Source organism: Leuresthes tenuis, unplaced genomic scaffold, assembly GCF_036924035.1.
Source record: "Leuresthes tenuis unplaced genomic scaffold, fLeuTen1.0.hap1 SCAF_9, whole genome shotgun sequence".
NCBI classification, from domain to species: domain Eukaryota; kingdom Metazoa; phylum Chordata; class Actinopteri; order Atheriniformes; family Atherinopsidae; genus Leuresthes; species Leuresthes tenuis.
In genome coordinates, this window is record NW_027325363.1 from 4547302 (window position 1) to 4560282 (window position 12981).

General features: G+C 39.7%; 1 protein-coding gene across 8 annotated transcripts in view; it reads left to right on the forward strand.

Moving 5' to 3' along the window:
- tenm4 (teneurin transmembrane protein 4) overlaps positions 1 to 12981 on the forward strand; it is a 134694-nt gene that overhangs the window by 76272 nt on the left and 45441 nt on the right. For all 8 annotated transcript variants that reach the window (XM_072391960.1, XM_072391961.1, XM_072391962.1 and 5 more), the window contains 4 exons: positions 3004 to 3105; positions 3766 to 3960; positions 5414 to 5614; positions 8906 to 9091. In XM_072391960.1, coding sequence (XP_072248061.1) covers positions 3004 to 3105; positions 3766 to 3960; positions 5414 to 5614; positions 8906 to 9091 — 684 coding nt within the window. The remainder of the gene's footprint in view (positions 1 to 3003; positions 3106 to 3765; positions 3961 to 5413; positions 5615 to 8905; positions 9092 to 12981) is intronic.

Genomic DNA, 12981 nt, shown 5'->3' on the forward strand with positions numbered 1-12981 from the left:
TTGTACCAGTATTTTCTTTTGCATAATTCTAGTTTTAGATATTGATTTGTGATGGTTTCCCGGTTCGATTCCCGGCTGGGGCCCTTCTGTGGAGAGTTTGCATGTTCTCCCCGTGTACGCGTGGGTTCTCTCTGGGTATTCCAGTTTCCTCCCACCGTCCAAAAACATGCATGTTACGTTAATTGGTGATTCTAAATTGTGCCTAGTGAGTGTGAGCTTGGGTAGTTGTGCGTCTCGTTTGTCTCTGTGTGGCCCTGTGATGGACTGGTGACCTCTCCAGGTCCCCCGACCCTGACTTGGAATAAGCGGGTATAGAAAATGAATGAATGATTTGTGATGGTGATTTTACACTCCCTATGTCTAATTTTCGTAACCATGACCTCTCTGCCCCATACGCACTGCTAGCTATGTGCAACATAGTCTGGGCCCCATTCTGTTGTTACATTTCATAGTTTGGGGCAATCAAAACTCCACCAAACTGCTGATTCCCCCCATCACACCAGGGAATATTTTTCCATGCATCCCTTCACTAACCAAACATGGCAAAGGGAAGCCTGGAGTCAAAAAAACAGCTGCATCTTTTTGGTCACTGCCCATCCCTTTCTCTTTTTACTGTATCTCTGGTCTGCCTGTATATCTCTTGCTCCCTCTGGTTCTTTGTATTTTTTCTCTGTCTTGCTTGAATCCTCAGTGATGATTGACTCTCCAGGGTAAAGGGAAGCTGAATCCATGGCTCACATTTCTAACCCTTTGTGGAGTACAAGAGATTCTTTGTTCAATAAGTTTTGCCTCAGAGTTTCTGCTGCCTGAAGGCAGTGGACAAGATTGGATATTTTTCAGCACCATTTCAGGCTTAATTCAGTGAGCATCATGTTTCAGAGTTCTGCGGTCATCTTGTTTCAAATACAAGCCAGTATCAGAGCGTGGTACTGTGGTGGAAATGATTTGTAGCCAATTTATTTGATTTTAAGCTGTTTGAGGGATCAATACGCAAAAAATTAATAAGAGTATTGTGAATGCCCTGCTGATTGTTTATATCACACAAAATATAATTTATAGATAGAAGCCTCATTTACAGAAAAGTCAAAAGTCAAAAATATTAAATAATCATTTTTATTCAGTCTTTATTTAAACTGAGTTGAGTTAAAGGCTTTCCTTAAGATGAAAACCAACGAAAACCCATCAGCAAACATAAGAAACCTTTATTTAAGAACTGCAACAAAATTATACAAAAAATGTAATGCACACAATATGTAGAAACTACAAATTCAGCTTAACTTTCATCTAAAATGCATCATATTATAAAGTGTTCTTTGTAAAAAAAAATGTTCAGACAAAAATAAATAGATATTTAAATAAATATAAAGAAAAAAACAAGTGAGTAAAATATATTTTTGGTATTTGAAAAGTAGAGGACACTGAAGGCTAAGGATGAGAATCCCAGAACCTGTTCCGTGGAATCGTTAATCCGCCTGCCTAACGATCTCGTTCATAGGTTCTGCTAACGTCTTAAGTATTTGCGCGATGACGTCATGTACACGCTTCGTATTTTGGCTCAAAATGTTTCCAATATGGCGTCAAAGCACAAACGCTGCAAAGTTTGGTTATAGTTCAGAACAAAGAACAATACTAGGGCCAGCTGCAACACGTGCAGAGCTTTGCACATTAAAGGGGCAAATACCTCCAACATGCTGAAACATTTGACCACACAGCATGCAATTACTTTGTACGATATAAAGTCTTTTGACACGCTGCAAAGCGATGGCGGCATGGAACTTGCGGCACAGCGTTTTCCGTCTCAAAAGTCAGGTAACGCAGAGCTCTGAAGTCTCACGCATTGAACGTGACTGTCACGCTTTTCGGTCTTTTATCACGCACTCCCGCCACACATTGTATTTCTCATGCTGAAAATAAAAAGATAAATTTCTGTGGCGCGCAGCTATCGCTATAAAAACGGCAGAAAACAAGCACGTCTCCCATGAGTCTGAGTAGAGCAGTTTTAACTAGCAGAGAGATGCCACTCTTGCCTGCATTTAAAAGTTGAAAGCCCTGTAACGTAAAACTTCCAGGTCCTGTTGATTGTAATAATGTTAGCAACATACTGTTAGCTACCCCTTTCATCGAGTCAGGGAAAAGTAAAATGACAGAGGCTAAAATAGTTCATATGTTGATGCATACTTGAAATTAAAGTGTTACCGCAACCAAAACCATTTGTACTACATATTCTCGATGAGAATCGATAAGCGATCAATAATTGAACCGAAATTGCTAAATTCTTAACAGTTCCTATCCCTACTGAAAGCAAATTAAGAGCAAGAAAAAAAATCTTTTTATGTTTTTATGTTTTTATGTTCAAAATTGGACTATTTTTTAACTATGAAGGCCATGTTAACACAATTCCTCATGTGATTTAAATGTTATTTTATCCTTCTTTTTTGTCCTGATTGTTATTTTTTCCTCCAAATACTCCAAAAAACCAACAAAATTTGAAGTGTTACTGGCATCTTTAATTCTCTGTTTTCCATGAGACACTAAAAGACAGCTCAACACACATTTAATGTGCCTGTGAGGTATTTATCATCACCTGTATTTATGTAGAAAATACTCTACATGAATAATTATTTGTTTGAGGATAACTCCACATTGTTTGAATCCAGCCTAACAGCGATAAGTGTGCTAAATTAAGTTAATAAATTGTTTCAAGGATGGTCCTTTCAACACCCAGAGCATCAGGAAATTTTGATAATTTGATTGATTTGTAAATTTCAGTTGAAGGCAAGTAATCACAACTTGTTTTCTCTTCTCAAGAATTGCTCCATTCCAGTGAAACATTAGTAACACAAAGATGTTGGAAGCAGTGAAATGTAAATGTTGAGTCTGATGGAGCCTGTGCTCATCACCATCATTAGCAATGGGAAATAATCAGCCAAAAGAAATAAGTGGAAGGAAAATTGCTTTTCAAATCACATTACTCAGAAAAATCTCCTGATTGCTCTCTTGCAGATTCTATTGATGACTGCCCCAGTAACTGCTTCGGAAATGGTGACTGTGTTGATGGAACATGCCTCTGCTTTTTAGGATTTAAAGGACCTGACTGTGGGCGAGGTGAGTCAATCCCTTCTCATGATACCTTTAATATTCGCCATCATTCAGATATATTGTACATTGCTGTCCGTATTATAGTCACTGCATGACATGAATAAAGCCATTTTCTATTGCAATTTCTTTAAATCGTAACTCAGATGTCGTTAGTTCTGCCCCTCTGTGTTGGTATTGAGTAAGATATGAAAGAACTTTCTTGAAAACAGATAGCTATAGAGTCTTGTCTTTTAACTGTTAAAGCCTCGGCTGTATTAGATTTGATAGTAAATTTAATCACATTTTGAATAAGATGGAAACAAACTGAAGGGCTGTGCTTTGTTTTCGTGACATATTTACACATATTGCACTTCCATCTATTATCCATGTGTTCATGTGCTCCATACTTTTTTTACAGCTCGTTTTTAGAAATTAATTTTCTATAGCTATTTGTTTATCCTTCCTTTACATAATTTTTTTTATTAATTTTGTTAGAATTAATGTAATATCTGCCCTGGATGCCAAATTACCTTTTTTTTTAATGTTTTTTTTTCCCAACAGGCATAGAAACTTTTAAACAGTTTAGCTAGACTCATTGGCAGATGGAGGCTTCAGCACACAAGTTTCTTAAATCTGTGGTTGCAGGGGTCCATTCAAATGAATTTCTTCTCTGTGCTCTTTTCAAAGCTGCCTGTCCAGTGCTGTGCAGTGGGAATGGTCAATACCTTAAAGGTCGCTGCATGTGTCACAGCGGCTGGAAAGGCTCAGAATGTGACGTTCCCACCAACCAGTGCATTGATGTCACATGCAGTGGCCATGGTACCTGCATCATGGGAACCTGTATCTGCAGCCCTGGATACAAAGGGGAAAACTGTGAAGAAGGTGATTGTTTTGATAAGTCATACTAATGTGTCCTAGACTAATGAAATCTCACATAATGTGATTGCTGTAGCCACCACCTTACCTTGTTAGTGCTTGACATTGTAAAAGTATTCTTACGAGGGGGGATTTATTTAAGAAGGTAAATCCTTTGTGAAGAGTGTTACAGCCATAACACTTCAAAATATGCATCCCAGGTGACTTTTTCTGTGGAAATCATGAATATAAGGCTGTGCATTAATCAGAATAGGCTGTGCATTAATCAGAATAGGCTGTGCATTAATCAGAATAGTACATTTATTGCCTGAAGTTCAGACATAAAGTCTGATGCTAATCTATGAGGAACTCCACCTTCATTCGTTGCTGGATAAAGCTTGACTTGATAAGATTGAAGGAGCCATTGTGTTTGTCAGCTCTTGAAGGCTCTCATTTCAAGATGAAAAATGAACCCTGGGAGTTTGATAAATGGGGTTTTGTGACATCCATAGGCCCCCTTTCTATTTTAGGTGGAGTGTTAGCCATAAGGAGTGGAGGGGAATGTGGACGAGGGCCCTTTAACATTTTTACCTTTCTTCCATGTGACCTTCAGCTACAATGATTAATTGCCAGGAGAGAGTTTCTTGTCAGTTAGCCTCTGATCTTTGTATTTTGTGCCCAAACCATCTGCTGAGAGACAAGAGATCCTGTTTGTCTTACTATAACAGCCTTTATATCCATTTATGTCATGGTAAAGAGGACCTGCCATGGCGTGGCCTACTGATCTCAGTGACCAGACATTGCTCCTCCTTGGCACCCATTCGCCATCTGTGTGTGTGGTGCCGTTATTATCTTGCTGATAGAATTTTGATACTGTGAATTGAAGTTCCCACAACTGTTGCTCCTTACAGAGGAAAGAGTGATAGAGAGACGGGCAATATTTTGATATTGCTATGACAGCGGAACAAATACATTATGCACTGATACAATGATACATACGAGGCATTCTCATCTATGAGCAAAGAGCTGAGCGGGATTTCTTCTTCAGGTAGTGAGGCTGTTGCACCAGGCTTGTGCTTACTGTTTCTTGACATTCACATAATGTAGTTTTTATGTTTCTTGTTTAAAGGTACACATGAATGTGGCTTTATTACCTGCTTTAGATGGAATTTTTTTCTGTGAAATGAAGGGAATGTCAACAGAAGTGTGGGTAGAGCCTGTAGGTTTCTGCTATAACATCTACTGAACAAATAGGCATTTAATTTGCTTCTATGTAAATCTTTTCTCCAGCTTTTTCTGTATGTTTCCTCTGTAACTTCACTGTTCATGTACCAAGTTGGTTGCTTCTGTTGCAGCTAAGCTGTAGACCGCTGCAGTTGGTATTCTACTCAGGCTCAAATAGAGATGCCAGGTTGCTTGTGAAAGAGGGAATCAGGAGGTGACTGGTGTGTCTAACACTCTCTCTTTGAAATGCTTCTAGTGGACTGCCTGGATCCAACATGCTCAGGCCGAGGCGTTTGTGTCCAGGGAGAGTGCCACTGCTTTGTTGGTTGGGGCGGGCCAGGATGTGAAAGCCCCAGGGCCTCCTGCATGGACCAGTGCTCTGGACACGGAGCTTTCTTGGCAGACACCGGAACCTGCAGCTGTGATCCCAGCTGGACAGGCCATGACTGCTCTACAGGTAAGTACTTTTATCATGAAAGTAAACATTGGCTCGATTCCTTTTCACAGGTTGATTTAGCTCTGATTACTCATATCATCTCATTTATTCATGATAAGAGCTTCTTAAAGATAAAGAAGCAAAATACTTAATTATTGAAGGATATCTCTTTTAAGTTCCCCTCTGTTATAAATAAAGTTTTCAACCTTGTTGACTTTTCCATAATATGTGTTACATATTTTTTGCTGTGAATCTACAGTTCCAGACTTAAGGTCAGATAAGGTCAGACTTGTGTTTCATGTAGATTATTAGAGGACCATATTCTGACAGGGTGGAAATTGCTAAACTCCTCTCTGAGGTAAACATTAAAAAATTGCTCACATAAATGCTGACATTATTCTCATGAGTAACCAAATGGAGATCAACTTCAATAAAATTCTGTTTAGATATGTACCAACTGCTAAAAAATGCAACACAAATCAATTACCGTTGACATCAGTTCATCTGTAAAAGAAAAAAACTTGCCTCTCTGCTTGATTCTGTAGAACTTTAGTAATTGCTCATTTTATAAAACATAAACCAGCACGCATAAAGTCATCGATTATTCTCATTACTGATCTATTAGAGGTCCAGCGATAGCAATCAAATTTAGTTGATTTCGCACTGGATTTATTTCTTTTTCCAAATGGTTTCATCTTCAGTTTCCGCAAGGTTAGGTGGCAGCTGCGGAAAGGCCAAAAACAAGCTTAGCAGGCACAGTCTGTGAGAGCAAGTTAATGCTCTTTCTTGAATTCTGCCTCTCCTCATATTGGTGCAACATTCACAGCTGATGATAGTTTTTTCTGCTCTGGAGGACTGTTCCCATTGTGTTTATTGTGTCCATGGGGATTGTTCCTTCTTGGTAGCCAGTGAATACAGTTTGACAGCTAGAATATTCCATGTTGAGGCTTATAGGTTGAAAAAATAAGGTCCTGTAAAACGTAGCTTTCTTGGTCACATTTGATAAAGAAGTGTTTCACGGAAAACCAGATGCAAAATTTAGAGTTAACCAAACTATTTCTTTATACCACCAGCCTGATAAAGGATTTAACAATTTCACACTTGAATAAATGCTCACATGACCCTCTACTTATGTAAAGCGGTTACATTCTATAGTTCTTCTCCAGCAGATCATAGCTTCGAATAGCTCCGTTTAAACACTCCTCTCATTTAGGCAGCATCATTTGTAACCCCACAGAATATTTCTGAAATTAGGGTTTCAGCACAGCATTTTCTCTGATCCAGAAATTCCCTTTGTATTCCAAGCAGACATGATGACCTATTAGGTAATCCCAAGGATTTGGAGGTAAATGGGCAGTTAGTCTGAGTTTGTCACGCAGAGAAAAAGCTCTGCAAATGATGATGAGTTGGCTCTTTATCCTTCTTTATCCTGTTCATTGTAGAGCTTTATTTGGTCTAATTCAACGCTAATCTATGAGGTTCTATAGCAAGTAGCCTGTAACCTTGCACACTCGGGGAGGAAAAAAAGATGATACAGCTTTCCTCCTCCCCAACACTTTTTTGATATCACAAACTCATTTTCTCATGTGGCATAGTGCAACCTATGTGTGTGCAGTATGTAGTAATACTGTTACCTTCGATAAAAACTTTGCCTGAGGCTTTATGTCACTATATGTGTGTTTTTAAGCCATTCTTTCCATTCTCCCACCCAGAAGAAGGTTTGTTTACATGGTCCTTATGTGCAAATGGCAATGGCTATCATGGGAATGGCGGTATTTCTCAGAGTGGTCTCTTGGCCACAGATAATGATGGTATGCCTTTAGGCTGTAATTGCATCTTTATCACTTTAAAGGTTTTTCCCTTTGTTCCAAGAGAGCCGTTGTCTGTGAGTCGGTTTGACTCTCTTTTCCCCTGACCAGTGTGCATTTTAATGATTCTAACAAGTGAACTGCAAGCCTTTTTTTTTTTTGGTAAATTCCTCAACATATGTGGTAATGAGATAATTCAGGATGTTCATTTACTTCATTAGCATCTTGTGTCTTCTGTCTGAACGGTTTACTGGAAGACCCCAGGAATTCAACACTATTCTAATATTTTATATTTGCATGTGCAGTCATTTCAGGTCGAGTGTTCCCGTGCTTGAATGTCTTCAGAGGCAATATACGGGCACTGTTAGCACATTTAATAAATCAGAAGTCAGATGTAAAATTAGCATAGTTTCTGCTGATCTGTAATTAGTAGGGAAGGGTGACTCTTTTGAAAAGCTGTTTTAACTGCTAATGTAATGTTATGGTTTGTGGCTGAAAATACTACTCAGATTCAATTTGTAATAATGACAAAATAGCCACTGTAGAAGCAGTGATTAACTTATTAAAATATTTTACCTCCAGCTTGGTCCCCTGTGGTCATGTTTGAATTGGCTTGGCTAATATGCCGGGAAACTATTGTTCAATCGTTGTCTATACCACTAAGCCCCTTTTACTTGTGAATAGTTAATAAAGAGGTTAACACTTCAATGAGATTCATAAGTAATCTGTCAGTGTTTAATTTCTTTCTTCTTTCGACTTGTCATAGTCTCCCTCGAGTTCACAGGACGGGGGTAATGTCCCGGGCTCTATCACACACAGCTGGGGAAGTCTTTCAGCTACTCCACAATAGTCTCAGCCAGGCTTTACTGTGGCTCTGTCGATCAGTCTTCTTCGATCCGTGAACGCACTTCTTCCTCTGGTAGATGGCACTTAAAGAGAATTAAAACAGCGTATTGAAATCCTATTCCTGGAATCATTCCATGAATTTGTAGATCCTGCAAAACATGTGGCAAAGCTGTGAGCTCTGCATGCATTGAAAAAGAAATAACATTTGCACTTTAATCCAAATGACACGTAAAGGAGTGCTGAATTTGTAGCCATTCCAAGACATTGTGGCTGTGTATTTTTTTCCTCTTTACCCCTTTTGTGGTACAAAGAGGTGACTTTAAAATGAGGAGAAGAGGTGAGGAAAAGAATAAGTCTGCTCAGGTCACTGCAAATCTTGTCTTTTCGGGGTAATGGACTTATTAGATTTGTATTGTCAAAAAGGATTGCCCCTGTGATGTGCAGGAATTTCTTTTCAACTGCCATCAGACAAGGTAGTGGAGCGTGGTCCCCTTTCTCTGACAATAACTCCTGGATTTGTCCCTTTTTTTCTCCCTTGTTGCCTTGTCCCATCACTGCCTTGTCTTCCCTTTCCATCCCATTTCCACCCCCTCCTTTCTTCCTGTCTGTCTTCCCCCATTCCGTTTTTTGTCTTCTTCTGTGTGCCTGTCTCCCACAGAGATTTGTGCAGCGGACTGTGGTGGCCATGGAATTTGTGTTTCAGGCACCTGTCGCTGTGACGACGGCTGGATGGGCTCGGGGTGTGACCAGAGGGCGTGTCACCCACGCTGCAATGAGCATGGCACTTGCAAGGACGGCAAATGTGAATGCAGTCCGGGATGGAACGGAGAACACTGCACCATTGGTATGATGGGAAGAGGTTTTGGTGGGGGACTGGTTGGGTGTATATGTCTGTGTGTTTGGGAGGGGTGTGGGAGGCCAACAAAGGCATATAGGCTGCCACTCTGCCTGCGTGTGTCTGAAGCGTTGGGTGTGAGGGGAAGCGTCCAGTTGGAGAATGGAGGGGAAAGCATGCTTAATTGAATTTGTGCAACTCAGTAAAGCATGAACAGGTTTACTCAAGGATCTGAGATTTGCCTTCATGCATTTTAATGTGGGAATGTGCTAAGGTGTCCTTTCATTTTACTCATCCTTTTCCTCATCTCTTTCTTTGCTCCCTTTCCATTTACTATTACTTTCAAATGCTGACGTATGAGTCATTGTGAGCAGGTCAACCACCGCTTTTAGCTCTGCATCCACACTAACGTTGATCCTCTATAAACACGAGCAACAAGAATGTCAAGAGTTGTTTTGAAAACCTTGAAAAAAGAAAAACTACACAGACCAAAACCACCAAGTGCTGTTTGTTCTGTTTTGATTTTCATAATCCTCAATCATGATTGAAGTTTTTGGCTCTTTTTGTTTTGTTTTTCTCAAATTCTTTAGTGAGAGTAGATGTTAGTGCTACAAAGAGCCGAGTTTATTATGTGACACTTTAAAGTTTAAATGTATTTGTTAGTAATGTGGACTTTCTGAAGGAGTGGCATCCCTGCTTTACCATTCTTTAAAATCTTTATTTAGGTTCTATTTAAGTGTTATAATACAACACATTTTTTATCATAACTAAGCAGTCGTTGACCTCTGTTTGTCTCCCCTTTTTAAAATGCCCACTGCTATGAAGTGCCATGAAGATATTTTTAGTTATCGTGATGGATTTTCTGAGCTTTGATAGTTTCATTATTTAAGTGTAAATGGAACTCAGTAAGACAAGCGTTGTGAGGCAGTTGTCCAAGTTGTCCAAGTTCATGTATGATTTCAGCACTGTTAAAAGTGCCTAACAACAGCCAATCCGAAGGAAATGCCATGTGATGCCTGCTTTTGCATTCTGTGTTCCTGTGTCTGCATCAACTTCTCTTCTTTTCTCTTCTCTTTGGTTTGTTGCTGGAAAGTATAAGTCAAATATTTCTAGAACGTGTTGCTTTATATTTTGTAATCCAAATATACTTCAGAAAAATGACCTTTATCTTAAAGAAATGTGTGACAATATGAGTTCATCCCATTTTTTAGAGGTTAAACTAACCAGCAGAATATATGTTAGAACAAGCAGTACATCAGCCAGTATTGTGTTAATGATATTTTTCATGGTTTGACAATTCAAGGAAAATAATTACCACTGCTTTTTTGACATTTGCCACTGCATATTGTAACCCACTTCTTTATTATTCTCTGATACAACCACTCAAGCATTGGAAAGGAAGTGAGAACACAATGGCCACCACCCCCCCACCCCCCTTCTGTCGCGATGGCTCAGTGAACAGAAATTTGTAACTCCCACACATCTGAGTCCATTTGAAACCAGGACAAAACCTGAGAGTTCTTGTAAATGAGATAGTTATTATTTTTCCCATTGAAGCGAAGCCTTAGTTCAGAGCCTTGACTCAGTTTGTGAATGTTTCATATGCTGGCCTTACATTATTGATGGGTCTTTTATAAAGGCCATATTGGGATCCCCACTCAACACGAATATTCCTCTGTGTAGTCCATTAAGATGCCAAAGATCTCAATTTAAATCAATTTTCATTATTGAGAGCTCAGTGTTGGCCTGAAGCCTCATGCTGTGTAGAGCATGGAGGTCTGATTTGGTCCCATTATTGGCAAGGCCTCTGGTGACCTCATTGTCTAGAGATGTTTGTCAAGATTAAAAGCGCTTTTCTTTGAACATCTTGACCTCCTGTACAATATTGCTGAATAGATTTAAGAGCAGTAATAAGTGCATCAATCATGTTGCTTTAAAAATGCTCCCTTGAGATATTCTGCTGATGGAAGAATTTAACAAACGGGAACAGACTGAAACTTTCACTTTTTTATCCACTCGTTCTTTTTCTGTCTCAAACTTTTTCTCTCTCTGTGTTCCCCTGTCTTCTCTTCGTGTCCATCTCTCTCCTCTGTGTTGGATTGTGTTTAATGTGCTGCTTGTAATGCATGCTTGTAATGCTTCATGGCTGCATTTTTTCCTTCTTTTTGCTTTTGTGATGTAAACTAACACATTGCCCTGCTGTCCTATCATGGACGTGGCACTGTTCAAACCTCCCTTATATGTCCTGTCTTTTATCTCCCAAGCTCACTATCTGGATAAGGTAGTGAAAGGTATGGCATTCCTCCTTCTATTTTGCCCTCCTCCCATTGTAAGCCCAGCCAGCATTAACAAGTCATGCACACACACACACACACACACCATGTTCTTCTCCTACATCGATGTAGCCAGACACTATGCACCTCCTCAAACTCATTCTACAGGTCTTCATCAACTTTTTTGCCATATTGTCCCACTTAGCACCTTCACACTTGTTGAGTCAAGTTGTGCTGCTTTCTTCACATGTTAGATGTTTGGTTTGTGTGCATCCTGGCTTTCTGAACAGGGGGATGTTGGGTAAGGGGATTGATAAACCTGTGCCATGCGTTATGGATGAGTGTGCAGGTGTGAGCAGTGCCTGATAGATGCTGAGGCCACTTCCTCTCTAATTAAAAGAGTTGATGGTCTGGTCGGTGCAGGACAAGCAGGGGGGTGGTGACTCTGGTGCAACCCTGCTTCTCTGCCACCAACACCTCCTCTTAGTCTCACTGTGTGCGTGGTAATGGACCACCTGGCATAAGAGCGGCTGCCAGAGAAGTTCGTTGAGCGCTTGCATCCTCACGTCTGGAGCTGTTTCAGGCAGGCTTGGGTAGGGCTTTGCAGGGGTTTCTTTCTGAAAGTACTGCCAGTTAAATTGAAATGGTTCCAACAGAGAGCGGATCTTTATTTATCCTCCTAACAAACATTCTGAGCTTTTAAGTCGCCCATCTCCACAGGTCTTACCAGAGTTGTTTTGTCCATATTCCAAGAGGCAGGACACTCCCCAATGACAATAGCCTCAATAAAAATGTCGTAAATTAAATCATTTCAAACATAAAATCATTCTTGTATGTACCAAATTATGATATAAATGATTATTTTTAACATAAATAACAAAAATAGCATAAAACACATTGATTCTTACACGGGTAATTTTTGACCCACCTATGGAAGAGTGTATTTAATTTCCCTGCAACTGTGAGGAAAATGAATCAAATTTTCATGTTATCAACATTTTTTAATAGTTCTAAGTTGTTCCTTTTGTGATTATTTTCATATATTCTATGAAGCTGTTCATACGTCTGCTGTACAAATAAATGAGGGCAGTTGATTGAAGGAATTGTCAGTGGGGCTAAATGTTAGAAATTTTACCATTTAATATGTAGAATGATAAATCGTTCCACTAACATGTTAAATTGAGGACAGACAGATCAGAGAAAAGGTTTGCAATATATGTTTCTTAGCATTTATGTGGAATACACGTGCCAAAGTGGGTAAAAATATGGATTGTTTGCTAAGCTGTGGCTACACTTTAAGTCGTATCATAATAACATCCTTACTCTGGTCTTCCATTAACTGATCTCTCTCCCTTTAAAGCGTCTCCTGGGCATCATACCCACTTCTCCTCTTTTCTTATCCTTCCATTCTCCCACTCCCAATTTCTCTGTGTGGTGTAAGAACACGTACAGTGGAGACAGCTACCCCAGTCCCATCAATTGATCAAATGGGTCAGCTTGACATTCTCTATATTAAGGCAGCCTGCTAGAAACCGTGACAGACTTGTTTGTTGATACCTTTAGATTTTACCCTCTGACTCTGCGAGGGGATCCGAATCAGGTACCAGATAAATGTCAAACAGTCCT